The sequence below is a fragment of the Cannabis sativa genome, unplaced genomic scaffold, assembly GCF_029168945.1.
Source record: "Cannabis sativa cultivar Pink pepper isolate KNU-18-1 unplaced genomic scaffold, ASM2916894v1 Contig3, whole genome shotgun sequence".
Taxonomy (NCBI): domain Eukaryota; kingdom Viridiplantae; phylum Streptophyta; class Magnoliopsida; order Rosales; family Cannabaceae; genus Cannabis; species Cannabis sativa.
Genome location: NW_026870039.1, coordinates 721,953 through 735,791, shown reverse-complemented (window position 1 = coordinate 735,791; position 13,839 = coordinate 721,953). Strand labels below are relative to the sequence as shown.

The 13,839-nt window shown below is 34.7% G+C and overlaps 1 protein-coding gene across 1 annotated transcript; it reads right to left on the bottom strand.

Annotated features, from left to right (window-relative positions):
- Nucleotides 1-10,765: 10,765 nt before the first annotated feature.
- LOC133033290 (uncharacterized) lies at nucleotides 10,766-13,262 on the bottom strand. Its single transcript, XM_061108002.1, has 4 exons — nucleotides 12,801-13,262; nucleotides 12,136-12,713; nucleotides 11,233-11,748; nucleotides 10,766-11,125 (listed from the first exon to the last, which is right to left on the bottom strand). The coding sequence occupies exons 1-4, from the start codon at nucleotides 13,027-13,029 to the stop codon at nucleotides 10,988-10,990; spliced, it is 1,461 nt and encodes a 486-aa protein (XP_060963985.1). The 5' UTR covers nucleotides 13,030-13,262; the 3' UTR covers nucleotides 10,766-10,987.
- Nucleotides 13,263-13,839: the final 577 nt, after the last annotated feature.

The following is a 13,839-nucleotide window of genomic DNA, read 5'->3' as shown; positions in this document are numbered from 1 at the left end:
ACATAAACCTCTTCCATAATGTACCCATTTAAGAATGCGCTTTTTACATCCATTTGATACAAGATAAAATTCTTGTGGCATGCAAAAGCTAACAACATTCTAATGGACTCAAGTCTTGCTACCGGGGCAAAGGTTTCCTCATAATCAATTCCTTCTTCTTGATTGTAACCTTGGGCCACTAATCTAGCCTTGTTACGCACAATGACCCCATGCTCATCTACCTTATTTCTATAGACCCATTTTGTTCCAATCACCGATTGATGTGACGGTCTTGGAACTAACTCCCAAACATTATTTCTTATAAATTGATTTATTTCTTCTTGCATAGCTAGAAGCCAAAATTCATCAACTTCGGCCTCTTTAAAATTCTTTGGTTCAATTTGAGAAATAAAAGCAATGAAATTACACAAGTTTCTAAGGGAGTTTCTAGTAGTGACACCTTGAGAAGGATCACCTAGAATTTGGTCTATAGGATGAGCACTTTTGAATTTCCACTCATGTGGAAGGTTAGAGTTCATACCTTGGCTTTCATTTACCTTTTCCACGGGTGGTTCCTCTTCGGGAGTTTGTGAAGGAGCATTGGAAGTCTCTCCAATTTCGAGATTTTGAACCTCATCTCCCAAACCTACAACATCATCATCTAAACTTTTGCTTGTAGGCGGGTTAGTCTCATCAAAAGCAACATGAATAGATTCTTCAACAACATTAGTTCTTTTGTTATAAATTCTATAAGCTTTACTATGTGTTGAATACCCTATAAAAATTCCAACATCGGATTTAGCATCAAATTTTCCAAGGTTGTCCTTGGTGTTTAAAATGTAACATTTGCATCCAAAAACTTTAAAATAGCCAATGTTGGGTTTTCTTCCTTTCCAAAGCTCATAAGGGGTTTTATTCATGTTGGGCCTAATGAAAACACGATTCAAAATATAGCAAGAGGTATTGACGGCCTCGGCCCAAAAATATTTTGGTAATGAAATTTCATTTAGCATTGACCTAGCCATTTCTTGAATTGTTCTATTCTTCCTTTCGACAACTCCATTTTGTTGTGGAGTTCTTGGTGCCGAAAAGTTATGGTTAAAACCATGATCATCACAAAACAATTCTAAGGCATCATTGTCAAACTCACCACCATGGTCACTCCTAACGGAGGTAATAGAATATCCTTTTTCATTTTGCACATTTTTACAAAATTTGACAAAGTTTTCCAAAACATCACTTTTCAGAGTCAAGAAAATAACCCAAGTAAATCTTGAAAAATCATCAACAATTACAAATGCATAGTATTTACCACCAAGACTAGCAATTCTAGAAGGACCAAATAAATCAATATGAAGCAATTGCAAAGGTCTAGTAGTTGAAATTTCTTTCTTGGAATGAAAAGATGTTTTAATTTGTTTTCCAAATTGGCATGCATCACAAAGTTTATCTTTAACAAACGGAATAGATGGCAAACCAATAACAAGATCTTTTCTAACCAATTTTGAAATAGAATCCATATTAGCATTTCCTAATCTTCTATGCCACAACCAAGAATTATCATTCATAACGGTTAAACATTTATTTTTACTATCAAAAGAATCAACATCAATAACATACACATTATCCTTCCTTACTCCAAGGAAAATAACTTCATTGGTTGAAACATTTTCAATGGAGCATTTTGAGGATTCAAACACAACACGAAAACCTATATCACATAATTGACTAATACTAAGCAAGTTATGTTTAAGATTATCAACAAGAAGCACATTTTTAATACATGGAGAGTATATGTTACCGATATCACCAATGCCCAAGATTTTTCCTTTTGAATTGTCTCCAAAAGTGACAAAGCCACTTTCCTTGCTTTTAAAGCTTGAAAAATCTTGATGGATCACCGGTCATATGCTTTGAACATCCACTATCCAAGAACCATAAGCTTTGGCTCTTTCTTGTTGATTCCTACAAAAACAAGTTCATTTGTTGGCTTTTGGTACCCATATAACTTTGGGTCCATTCATGTTAGTTCTAGAACCCTTTGGTACCCATTTAGTCTTGCCTAGATATGCAAATTTCTTTACATGACAATAGGAAATAATATGACCATCTCGGTTACAATATGTGCATGTAAAGTGAGGTAGACTAGATGATTTCACAAAAAAGTTTCTCAAAAATTTTTGTTTCTTACTAGGATCATAACCAATACCATTTTTTGAAAAACCACATGATTGGTTTCCCACCATGAGATCATAGCCTTCCTTACCTCTAGTGAAAGTATATATGTCATTTTTTAAGCTTCTCACATGGGCTTTCAAATCAATAATTTCTTTCTTATGTGAAGCACATGTAGCACATTGAGATTTAGCTATAAGTTCTTTTTCATTTATTTTCAAAATCTCAATTTCTTTTAAAAGCATGTTGGTCTTCTCTCTAAGGGTTTGGTTTTTAACAAGCAATTTACCAAAATCATCAAATAGTTCCTTAAATGAATTAGACAACTCATCATATGACATATCTAAGTTATCATCATCATTTTCGCTATCACAATCATTTTTGTTAGAAATGCTTACCCCATCATCAAGTGCCATCATGCACATGTTTGCCACTTCATTCTTTCCTTCTTCTTCGGAGTCCTCTTCGTCACTATTGAGCCAATCCGCCAACATTGCCCTTCCTTTGTATTTGTTCTTCTTTCTCATTGGACAATCCATCTTCATATGTCTGGGCTTCTTGCACTCAAAGCAAATTGGTGGATCATCTTTGCTTTTTCTTTCTTTTGAGTCACTCCCTCTTTGTGGCTTCTTCCCAAAGTTCTTTTTAAATTTCATGAACTTTTTGTATTTCTTAGAGAAGAGTGCCAAGTCCTCCATGTCACTACATAAGCTTTCCTCATCTTCTTCACTAATGGCATGGGAGGAGGAAGAATTGAATGCAATAGTCTTCTTTTTCTTCTCAACGTCCTCTTCTTCTTGAGCACTCATGAAAATTTCATGGTTCATGAGTGAGCCAATTAGTTCTTCCAAGGGAAGTGTTGAGAGATCCTTGGCTTCTTGAATGGCAACCACCTTTCCTTGATAAGCCTTGGTGAGACTTCTCAAAATCTTGGTCACCATATCCTTTTGAGTAAGTACCTTGCCAAGAGAGTTCAAACCATTAGTAATTGTAGTGAAGCGAGTATACATATTAGCAATGGTTTCATCCGATTTCATCTTAAAGTTCTCATATTGAGTGGAATAAATTTGAATTTTAGTTTCCTTCATAGCACTAGTTCCTTGATGAGTAACTTCAAGCATTTTCCACATATCATAAGCGGTAGAGGCTTGTTCAATATTTTTAAAAATATCTCTATCCAAACCACATATAAGAGCATATTTAGCTTTAGCATTTTTAGAAAGCATTTTCTTATCATTTTCATCATATGCTTCATAAGTCTTAATTACTTCAACACCATTTATGACATGTTTAGCAACATAAGGACCACTAGACACAATATGCCACAAATCATAGTCAATAGATTGAAGGTAAGTTTCCATTCTAATTTTCCAATAAGGAAAATCTACTCCATTGAAGTATGGTGCTCTATTTGTGCTAAAACCTTCTAACATGTTATTTTGTGAATTACTTGGAAACGCCATGCTCTAGATTGTGAAATCTAATCAAATAATTTGAGCCCTTGCTCTGATACCAATTGTTAGCCCAAGATATGTTTCCAAGAGGGGGGTGAATTGGAAATTTAAACTAATTTCGGAAAATTAAAACTTTTAACACAAAATTATGCAATTAGTCAATTAATCAAGTAAACGCAAGTAGTATGGCAAGCAATATATCAAGACAAATAATTAAGCTTGTAAAGTAAAGAGTTTAAGGATTAGAAAATGCAAACTCTCGATTTTTACAAGGTTCGGTAGAGCTATGCCACCTACGTCCTTGGTCTTCAAAGCTATGGACCTAGCTTTGAGTTCCAATATCGAGCCAAGTTAACGGGCTTGACTAACCCTTACAACCGGAAATTTTCACCAAGGTATTTCCAAACCTCTTACAATAGTTTCGCACCCCGAGGACTATTAACCTCTTTCTCGGATTGTTAAAGTGCCAATCTCACTATTACCGGGTTGTTTACAAAACCGGTGCCAACCTCACCTCAATCACAATATGGAAATGTGTTTGATATACAAGCTAAAATCACTCTAGAAATATGATGATACAATGGAAACCTAGAGTGAAAAGTAAGCACACTTAAGATGAATAGAATCAAATTTTGGCTCAAAGTGTGTGAAAAGTGTTGGTTTGGATTTTAAACTTAGAAGCTCCTTAATCTCACTTAGATAGGTTATATATATGTAATAAATGCTCAACCAACTTATTTTTTGAAAGAAAAATCGAGTTTATATAGTGTTTGATAAAAAATTAGCCGTTTATAGCCGTTAGCACGTTTCCCGAGGTGAGGTCAGCCATGAACCGGAAGTCCGGATGAGAACCGGAATTCCGGATTGATTACAACCGGAATTCCGGTTGCCATCCGGAATTCCGGATGACTGACCAGAGGCAAAAGTGCCATTTTTCGGGACTTAAACGCGCATAACTTCTTACTCGATTATCCGATTTCAGAAATTCCAACTTTGTTCTCTTAGTTAAACAAAATGTAATTTAGAAATTCAATCAAAAAAAATTTCGAACTATCGTGTGAGAAAACTTGTAGCACAAGTTAGTGAATGGGCCAAAATTCAAATTTACAAAAACTTAGTGTGCTATGCAAATCACTTTAACAAGACTAAAGTAGATTTATACCATTTAATTTTGAGTAGTCTTGATGTAGATGAGCCTCCTAGCTTGATTTGCATGTTTTTGATCCCAAGTTGACTTTTTCCGAGAGTTGACCTTGACTTTGACTTTGACTTTGACTTTCGGGTTGACTTTTTGACTTTGGGCTTTTGAAGACCTCTTTTGAATAGGGTCTTGAGTTGTTGATCCCTTGATGAATCTTTTGCTGTTGATATGCTTGTTGAATCTATTTAGTGTTGCTTTCAAAAGTTTGGTAAAAATACCAAAATATTTATTTTCTCTTTTAAATTTGCTACAAAATCAACAAATCATTAGTAACAAATAATAATCAAATATTTGTTAATCATCAAAACAAAGAGATCGAAAAGTTTGAGTTAACAATGTGAATAACGTGTGTCTCAATGGGAAGCTTGAAGAAGATGTTTTTATGAACCTCAGAGGTTTGTTGACCCAATCAAACCTAATTTTGTGTGCAAACTCCAAAAGTTTCTTTATGAGTTGAGACAGGCACCACAGACGTGTATGACAAGTTAAAAGACACACTTATCAGTTGGAAGTTTCAGAATTTCAAAGCTGATTCATCCTTATTTTTCTGCAAATCACCTACCTTAATAATCATGGTGCTCATATACGTTGATGATACAATAGTGACAAAGAATGACACTGCTAAAGTTCAAGAGTTCACTGCCAAATTGAACACCAGATTTTCCTTGAAAGATTTGGGCCCGCTACACTACTTCATGGGAATTGAAGTATACAGAGATGATACAAGGTTGTTTCTAAGTCAAGCCAAGTACATAAAGGAGTTACTCACAAGAACAAGAATGCTCCACCTTAAACCGTGCACTACTCTGATGATTGTTGTCAAAGCAATGTCAAAAATAGATGGTAAAGTGTTACAGAATCCCACAGATTATCGAAGTATAATAGGAGGTCTCCAATACCTCACTCATACAAGACCTGATCTGTCATTTTCAATGAACAAACTTAGTCAATATCTTCAAGCTCCAACAACATCACACTAGACTATAGCCAAGAGAACATTGAGATATCTCAAAGGTACCATTCATCATGGATTGCATATCAAATTCTCTGATTCTCTATTGATCACAGGATACTCTGACAAGGACTGGGCTTGCTGCCCTAATGATAGAAGAAGTGTGGCTGGATATTGTGTGTACTTAGGTGATACACTTGTGTCATGGTCATCTAAAAGCATGCAATTGTGTCTCGGTCAAGTACAGAATTGGAATATCGTGCTTTAGCTCATGTTGCTGCATAAATTTCATGGATTCAGGCTTTTCTTAGTGAGTTCAACTTCCCTTTACATGGTACTCCGATCAGTTGGTGTGATAACATGGGAGCTAGTGCTCTTGCTTCCAATCTAGTGTTTCATGCAAGGATCAAACATATATATAACTTGATGTACACTTTGTTAGAGACAAAATTTTAAAGAAGCAGCTAGAAATAAGGTTTGTGCCATCATAGGATCAGATTGTGGACTGTTTAACAAAAAACCTCACTCACCATAGGTTTCATTTCCTAAGTGACAAAGTTGGAGTAGTTGAAACCCTTTCCAGTTTGAGAGAGGTTATTAGGAAATGAGATTATTTCCTTTGTATCCTCTCCCTTGCTGTCAAACAGAGTCGTTAGAAGTGGTCCCAACTCTAACAAATTCTATCATGATGTCAAAATTTGTTAGAATATTTTGTGTATATTTCAGTATGTAATTATTACCGTATTATTGTATTTTCTAGAATATATCATTCACTAATATATATAGTCTAATTAGCTAGCCACAAAATTTTTTGAGCTTAGTTTTTATAATTCTCTCTGTATCTCTCTACTACCTTTTCTTGTCTTTTTCTTGTTTTCAAACTAAAACGACATTATTAATGGTTATGTACACTTTTAATGGGTGCATTTGTTATGTGGTGAGTGAGCCAACCATAACCAAACTAAACCCAAATCAGATCTGAGTGTATTGAAGTTGGAGATGTAAAGTTTTCATCATTATTAATTTATTTCTTTACCAAGCATAGAAATTGACGCAGTTAACTCACCAAGACACCAACCAAACCTATCAACTATGAATATCATTATATATAAGAGTCTCATCACTGTCAACACTATAATTAAGATTAATTACATGTTACTATGTAAATAATTTGTACTTAAATGTGTCACAATCTTTTTCAAAATAATAATAATAATGTGTCACAATCTTTTTCAAAATAATAATAATAATGTGTCACAATTACATTTATTCCCTTGCCTATTGCAACTTGATTTAGGAACATATTATCAAAACTTGAAGACAGTAAACTAATTAAGTAAATAAATGTGTTCAAACCAAAGTTTGATCCCCACCACATCATTTCATCACGAGATAAAATTATGAATACCAGAGTATGTTTTAAAATACTGTTTTATATATTAGATAATATAATTATATAAATATAAGAGAATTCTAACGTAGGGATGGTTGTTTGTTCCTCCATTAAATGGACCAATCAGAAGTTAAGAAATAAAATTGTGCATGCACTTTGTATGGTTGATACTTGACAAATGAAAATGAAAAGGCAAATTTCGCTCGCTCCTGGCAAGTGAGATGCACGGGGAATAGAGTGGGACATAGTTATCACCTATTTTTTGTGTCTGTCAACTAAAACTATCAGCAAATTATATTCATTTAATACCCACTTTTATAAGAAGATTGTCTAATATACCCTCACATTAACATTAAAGATTGAAAATTAAATCTTACGGTTTTGGGTTGAAGAAAGGGTATTATAGGAACATTAATTATAAAAATGGGTAGAAAAAATGAAATATTAAAAAGAGAATAAAAATTAAAAGGGGTAAGTTGAAAAATACCACATTTATTAATTAATTGATCAAATTTACCTCTAATTTTATATTTAATTAAAACATACCTCTTTTTATATGTATTGTACCCAAAATACCATATAAGAGAGTCACATGGAGAGTATCTTGAAGTGACATGGGCAAAATTGGTACAATATTTGAAAAAAGAGATAAAAATAATAGACTTTAAAAAAAATGGTAAAAATAAAAGAGGACAATATAAAAAGGATATAGAGTGTAATTTTCTCAAATTAAAATAGTTAACTTAAAGTGGGTACCCACGTAATTTCCTCTAGTTCGTGGATCCCCTGTGGCCCAGTGGGAATGGTGGGGTTGGAAATTTTATGGGCCTTTATTAGGCTTGCGAAAATATCAACTTTTCTTTGGGCATTGTTTTTTATTTATTTTTTCAAATATATCATAAAAGCTAGTTTTTCTATAAAATTAACTCAACACTATAATAATTTTTAAATGAAATTATATTACATTAATTATATAAAATATTAGATAGTTAATTTTATTTTGAATTTTTACATTAATAAATTTTTAATTTCTTACTACTTAACTTATTTCATCAATTTTATTGAAACATTAAGTGGTTATTTTATTAATTTTTGCATGGAAAAGTACATTATAATTATTGTTAAAATAGATCAAATTGAATCACAAAATAGTTTACACAAATTATATCTTACCGATTCCATGAAAATATTATATGAAAACTAATTTATTTTGCCATGAAAAAGAACTGAATAATACTGATTCATGGATTAAGACTAATTAATGCCCCAACCACATAAAAATTGTTTGTCTCTTTTCACTCTTTCTTTTTTAATTATTTATTTCTTTAGTTTTTATCGTTTATAATTAGTTTTCGAAAATCTTAGCAAATATTAAGTATTAGATATTTTATGATGCAATGGGAAATTAAATGCATAATGACCAATACTGGTAATATGCAAACCTGAGTCATTTCTAATCATGAGCTGTTCTTGACCAAGATATTCTGAGCTACTTGCCAAGTTCTGAGCATCTGGTGTGAGATGATTTGTGGCACTTGAATCAGGATACTAATTGGAATCTTGGACTGTGTCAGCTATGGCAATTATGACATGTAATGGTGCTCCAGTTAGGAGTTTGAAGGTGGATTATTAACGGATACATGTCTAAGAAATGACTTATCAAACCTATAGAAGCATTGAAGAGCAGCATGGCCTGACTTCTGGCACAATTGGCAAATAGGTCTTTGTCGTTGCTGCTCCAAGGGTTGATTCGACCATCTTCCACGTCTACGGTGTCCTCTGCCGCCACGATTATTTGATCCACCATAGGAATCATGAGAGGTGTTATATGATCCCTAAGTTTGTTGTCCATTGAAGTAAAGTGGATTTCCACCATAGCTTCCTTGGTTGTTTGAAAAACCTCCTCTTCCATTGTGAGCAAGATTGGCTTCAGCAGAGGATATGTCGAGATCCTTTATACTCTTGTCAATTTGCGCTTCTTGAGCCACGAGAAGGGCTTCAAGCTCTACAATGATGAAATTTTCTTTGTGAATGTTGTAGGAGGTATAGAAGATGTCATATTCTGGTCCAAGACCATTGAAAATGGCCTCGACATGATCAACTGTAGAGAATCTATGTCCAATGAAATTTAGTAGATCTACAATCGATTTTATTTTCAGTAAGTAATCGCTAACGAAAGAACCCTTTTTCTTAGTACTGAGGAGTTGAGTCTTGAATTAACTTATCTTTGAATTTGTTTATGCAGTGAAGAATTCTTGAATCGCGATTTAGGCAGTCACAGAGGTCTCATGCCTGATTATGCGAGTGTTCATCTAGTCATTCATGGAGGACAACATCCATGAAAGAAGGAGTTGATCTTGTGCTTCCTAATTTATGTAATCTTATGATATTGTATTGGTTGTTCGATCAGCTTCATTGTTGAACTTGAGAGGAGCAGAGTTTGGTTCAAAGAATCGTTGGAGATGATGACCACGAACAACAGTGAGGATTTGATGTTTCCATGATAAAAATTTGTTTTCATCGAGTTTGGAAGAAAGAGAATGCTTGAACGAAATAGGTTTTGTAGGTTGGATCTCTGCAAGCTGAAGATGATCCCACCATTGTTGAAGGAGCAGAGAACGAAGAGAAGAAAAGAATTGTGAAGACAAAGCTTGAGGATAACTATCAAGAACAGATTAGAGATTTTCTAGCTCTGATACCATATTGAAATAAAAATAGAATTGGAAAAAAAATGTTTCTCTTATTGATTAAAAAGTCTAATGCGAAAGGTTTATATACAATGAGCTTTAAATGGTAAAAAACTTAAGCTAAAATCCTGTAACAGTAATTCTAACTAACTTTCCTAATTGTATTGTTAGCTAATTAATTGTCCTTAACATACTTCACTTGGATTTGGCATCACTTTCAGAGGTCCCTCACCCAAGCCTTACTTAATTGGACACTGCTCAGAGGATAGTGGATGCCCTCCCTAGTCCTCTTCCTACTCCACTTTGACTTTGGTGACCTACCCCCACATGCTCATCATCCTCTATACCCTTTACTCTTAAGGATAGTACTCCCTATCTTTACATACATCTACATCTACATCCCAATAGTCCAAGTTCGGTAGATAGGTATTTTGGATTTATCTTCAATAAATATACTCTATTTATTTATTTTTTTGGAAAGTGTGGGGGCGTATTGTTTTTGGAAAAAAATCCTTTTAAAATGTTGTACTTTAAGCACCCACAATTAATAAGAGTAATCTGAAACGTTGAGCTTATGTAGTATTCTTATGGCAAAAGTCCTACTTTGATAAAATAGTAAAGAGCACCATGTAATATTGTTACTAGTAAAAGTGAAAATCGAAGTATACATATTTGAATTTAAATTAAAAATATAAGACCAGCTATTACTAATAGTGATATCTTAGGTGATGAGCATTGCCTTATAGTAATGCTCGTCATATTTTAGACTAATTTGGTGCTTGGAAAGTCAATAAGTAGTCTTTTTAGTAATTGGAGATTGAAATGCAATATTTTAGACTAACTTTTGCCTCTAAATTCAACTTAATGACTTGTGTAACCTTTAAAACTACTTACTCTTCCAACCTCCACATTGGGAAAGAACAATTAGATAATTTTCTTTCTCGTTATCATTAATTGAATTTTTGCTTAACACTCATCATTTCTGATGATTTTAGTGACAGAAACTAAAACAATGACCTTACCCTGCCCAGCCCTTACGGGCATTTTTTTTGGGGGGGGGGGGGGGGGGGGGGGGCTCCATTATAAATATACATATATGAATTATACATCAATAATCATCATGTCATCTAAAATACTAAAATGAGACTAGAACTTTGGAGTAGTGAGCAGAACATCAAAGTCACTTAAGCTCCATTCTGCCACTTCATCTTTGTCACTTATATAAATCTCAGTCCCCACATCAATCGAACTCCATATCCTTCTAGCTGGAGTAGTCCCTGGATCCTGCTCAAACCAAACACAAAACATTTCATGATGTTGTTAACGCAAAACAAATCTGCTAAATACTACTTGTTGATTGAACAAACTTGTTCTGTTATGAAAGTAGTAACCTGATAGTAGTAGAGTCTACTCGAAAGGCCACCCACATCAAGCTCCCATGTCCTGGGATCACCCACCCAACCTTGTCCTTTCTTGGTGGGATAGCCATAGTCACCCCATATGGGATGTGGCAGCAACTGAATTATCTCTTGCGCCTGAGGATTGCTGTAAGGGTCACAAAGGCTCACAGGCTGCTCCAAGTGCTGGGCATTGCCTGGCGCACAGTAGTAGTGGTAAGCCGAGTATGGGAAGCGGGCTGTGTCGTTACGATAAATCTTTATGTTTTGGGGTGTTATATGGTAAGGTGGGCAATTCTGTAAGCCTGTGGGGCTGCACCAAGCTGGTGTGTCAGGGTTGATTATCATCTCTGTGTATCTGGTAACATCAGTTACTACTTCACCATCACAGGCTAAGCCATTGTTCTTCCAACAGCTGCCTATGTCGATTAGGTAGAACTGGCTCTTTGGTCCTCCTCCTTTCTTGATATCCAAACTCAGTCTCACCTTAAAATTTGGTGATTCTGGTAGCTGAATACAGTATAAATTTATACACTAGAGAAATTAGTGAAAAATATAGCATTCCCAACAAAGAGTCACATCAAGTTGAAGCATATATAATATAGATTAGTAGCTTCAGGTCAGAGTAATGACCATCTGTCTACTGAATCATGTTGAAAACAACTTCATGTTTTGACCCAAGTTAGATTCCCATGACAATATTGTATTGACATTTTTAACTCTTAGCTATTCATGAAAAGAGGACTACTGAAAAATTGACAGTGCAACGAATGGACCTGTCTTTCTCAGCAACGTGGCATAAACTATATAGTCGAGCAATTAGTGTAATTCAATTATTATGACCTCTTCAATTAGAGTAATTTGAAAACTAAACATAGAAAGTTAAGTTTCACTGACCGTTTTAAGCATTCCTCTTGTGTCATAATGATATCCACCAGAATATCCTTGAGTTGCATCAGCTCTGAGGTACAGCATCAGCCATGGATACTTCTTTGAGGTCTTGAGTTTATGATTGAAGACCCAACTTCCAACTCCAACTTTCTTTTCCCAAACAACTTCGTAGAAGGAAATCCCATCAAGACCATTTGCAGGTTCAGAATCCAAATCATAAGTGCCATTAAAACCTCCTCTCATGCTTTCACCATACAACTCAGTCTCATCATGTTTAAAGGTGGGTTGGTTCATACACCCTTTGCCAAAGCAAGGAAACCTTGTTGATTTAAAGGGTCTAACCCTTTTCCCATCAGCCGGACACAAACCTGAGTTAGTGTCAAAGTTACCATTTTTAAGCATAACCATCCAAAACTGCCATGGTTTTGGGGTGTCTCTAACTTCACATAGAGAACCCAGATAAATTTCTTTCTGTGCTGCGTAAAGATCTACATTGTTGGCATTTTCTGGATTTAACCCAGAGAATGGAGTCCCAACTCCAAGTTTGTTATCTTCTTTTGTTACCTTGTGTTTAAGAGAAGAACCTGCCCCCATTACAATAAATAAGTACCAGAAAAAATGTACATGAAAAGAAGAGTTGAGTCTAGTCTAGTCTTGTTTTTTTTTTTTACCTTTGAGATCAAAACAATCAGCAGCTCTGGGGCTGCCCGTGTGAGGAGCTTCTTGGCCAACTTCATTGCAAAAGTTCCAAGCTTCAAAGGCCACTCTGAGCCCATCTCTTCTCATTCCTGGATCTCCAACCACTGAGATGTAGTTGTCATCTGGAGTAGAACCAGAAGCACTTACCACCATTACCACATTAATAATCAAAAGAAACAGAACATTCATTTCACTCCCCATGGTGTTTTTTCCTCTCTAATGTTTTGTCCAACTGGGATGGGAGCAGCTACCTCCTATTTATAAGAAACCAAGCACAGATTCTGACCAATCGAAATGGGGCCATTCTCATGTGCTCAAGGCTGCAGTTGTTGGTTTTGGTGTTACCCTTTTCAGTTGTAATATTTTTAATTTGATTTTGATTATTTTTTGGAAGACACTTGTACTGCTACTTTTGCTTTCTGCTCAGTGAGAATGCACCTGTTTTTTTTTAGTTTTTCTTAAAAAAAATAATAGATATTATTAACAAATTACAGCTCTTGGTGGTCCAAATGGAAACAAGCACATCATCAGAAAAAGGGAAAAAAAATCTTACATTTGTTATCTTTGCTTTTCTTTGTTTGTGATGAGTACTTTTTTGTTTGATAGTTTGACTTGTAGTAAAAGTTACGAGCAATTTGGTTACAACATACAAGTGGGGTCTTAAGTTGGAAAGAAAAAAAGAAAGAATCTGTCCAAAGTCCATGTTATGATAATTATTAATAAAATTAAAGCAAAAACCAATCGAAATGCTCTTTATTCTAGTTTTGGGGTGTTTTTTCTTTTTTCTTTTTTCTTTTTTCTTTTTTCATAGCTGGCTAAAGAGTCACAAATTTCAACTTAATACCCAAATGCACTACAACTTTAATCAAGAAAGCATTGGCAAGCCACAGAACAGAACAGTAGACAGGGTAACAAATATCAAGTCCCAAAACTGTATCTATTGTCTTATATGGGAATTGGAGCTTGAAAATATTCAGATTTTATTTTATCTTTGCATCATAGGCTGAAATG

Coding starts and splice junctions, on each gene's coding strand:
- LOC133033290 (XM_061108002.1), bottom strand. CDS start 13,029: ATGGGGAGTGAAATGAATGTTCTGTTTCTTTTGATTATTAATGTGGTA. Junction 11,749..12,135: donor CAAGAGGAATGCTTAAAACG/GTCAGTGAAACT, acceptor TACTGTATTCAG/CTACCAGAATCACCAAATTT. Junction 11,126..11,232: donor GTAGACTCTACTACTATCAG/GTTACTACTTTC, acceptor TGGTTTGAGCAG/GATCCAGGGACTACTCCAGC.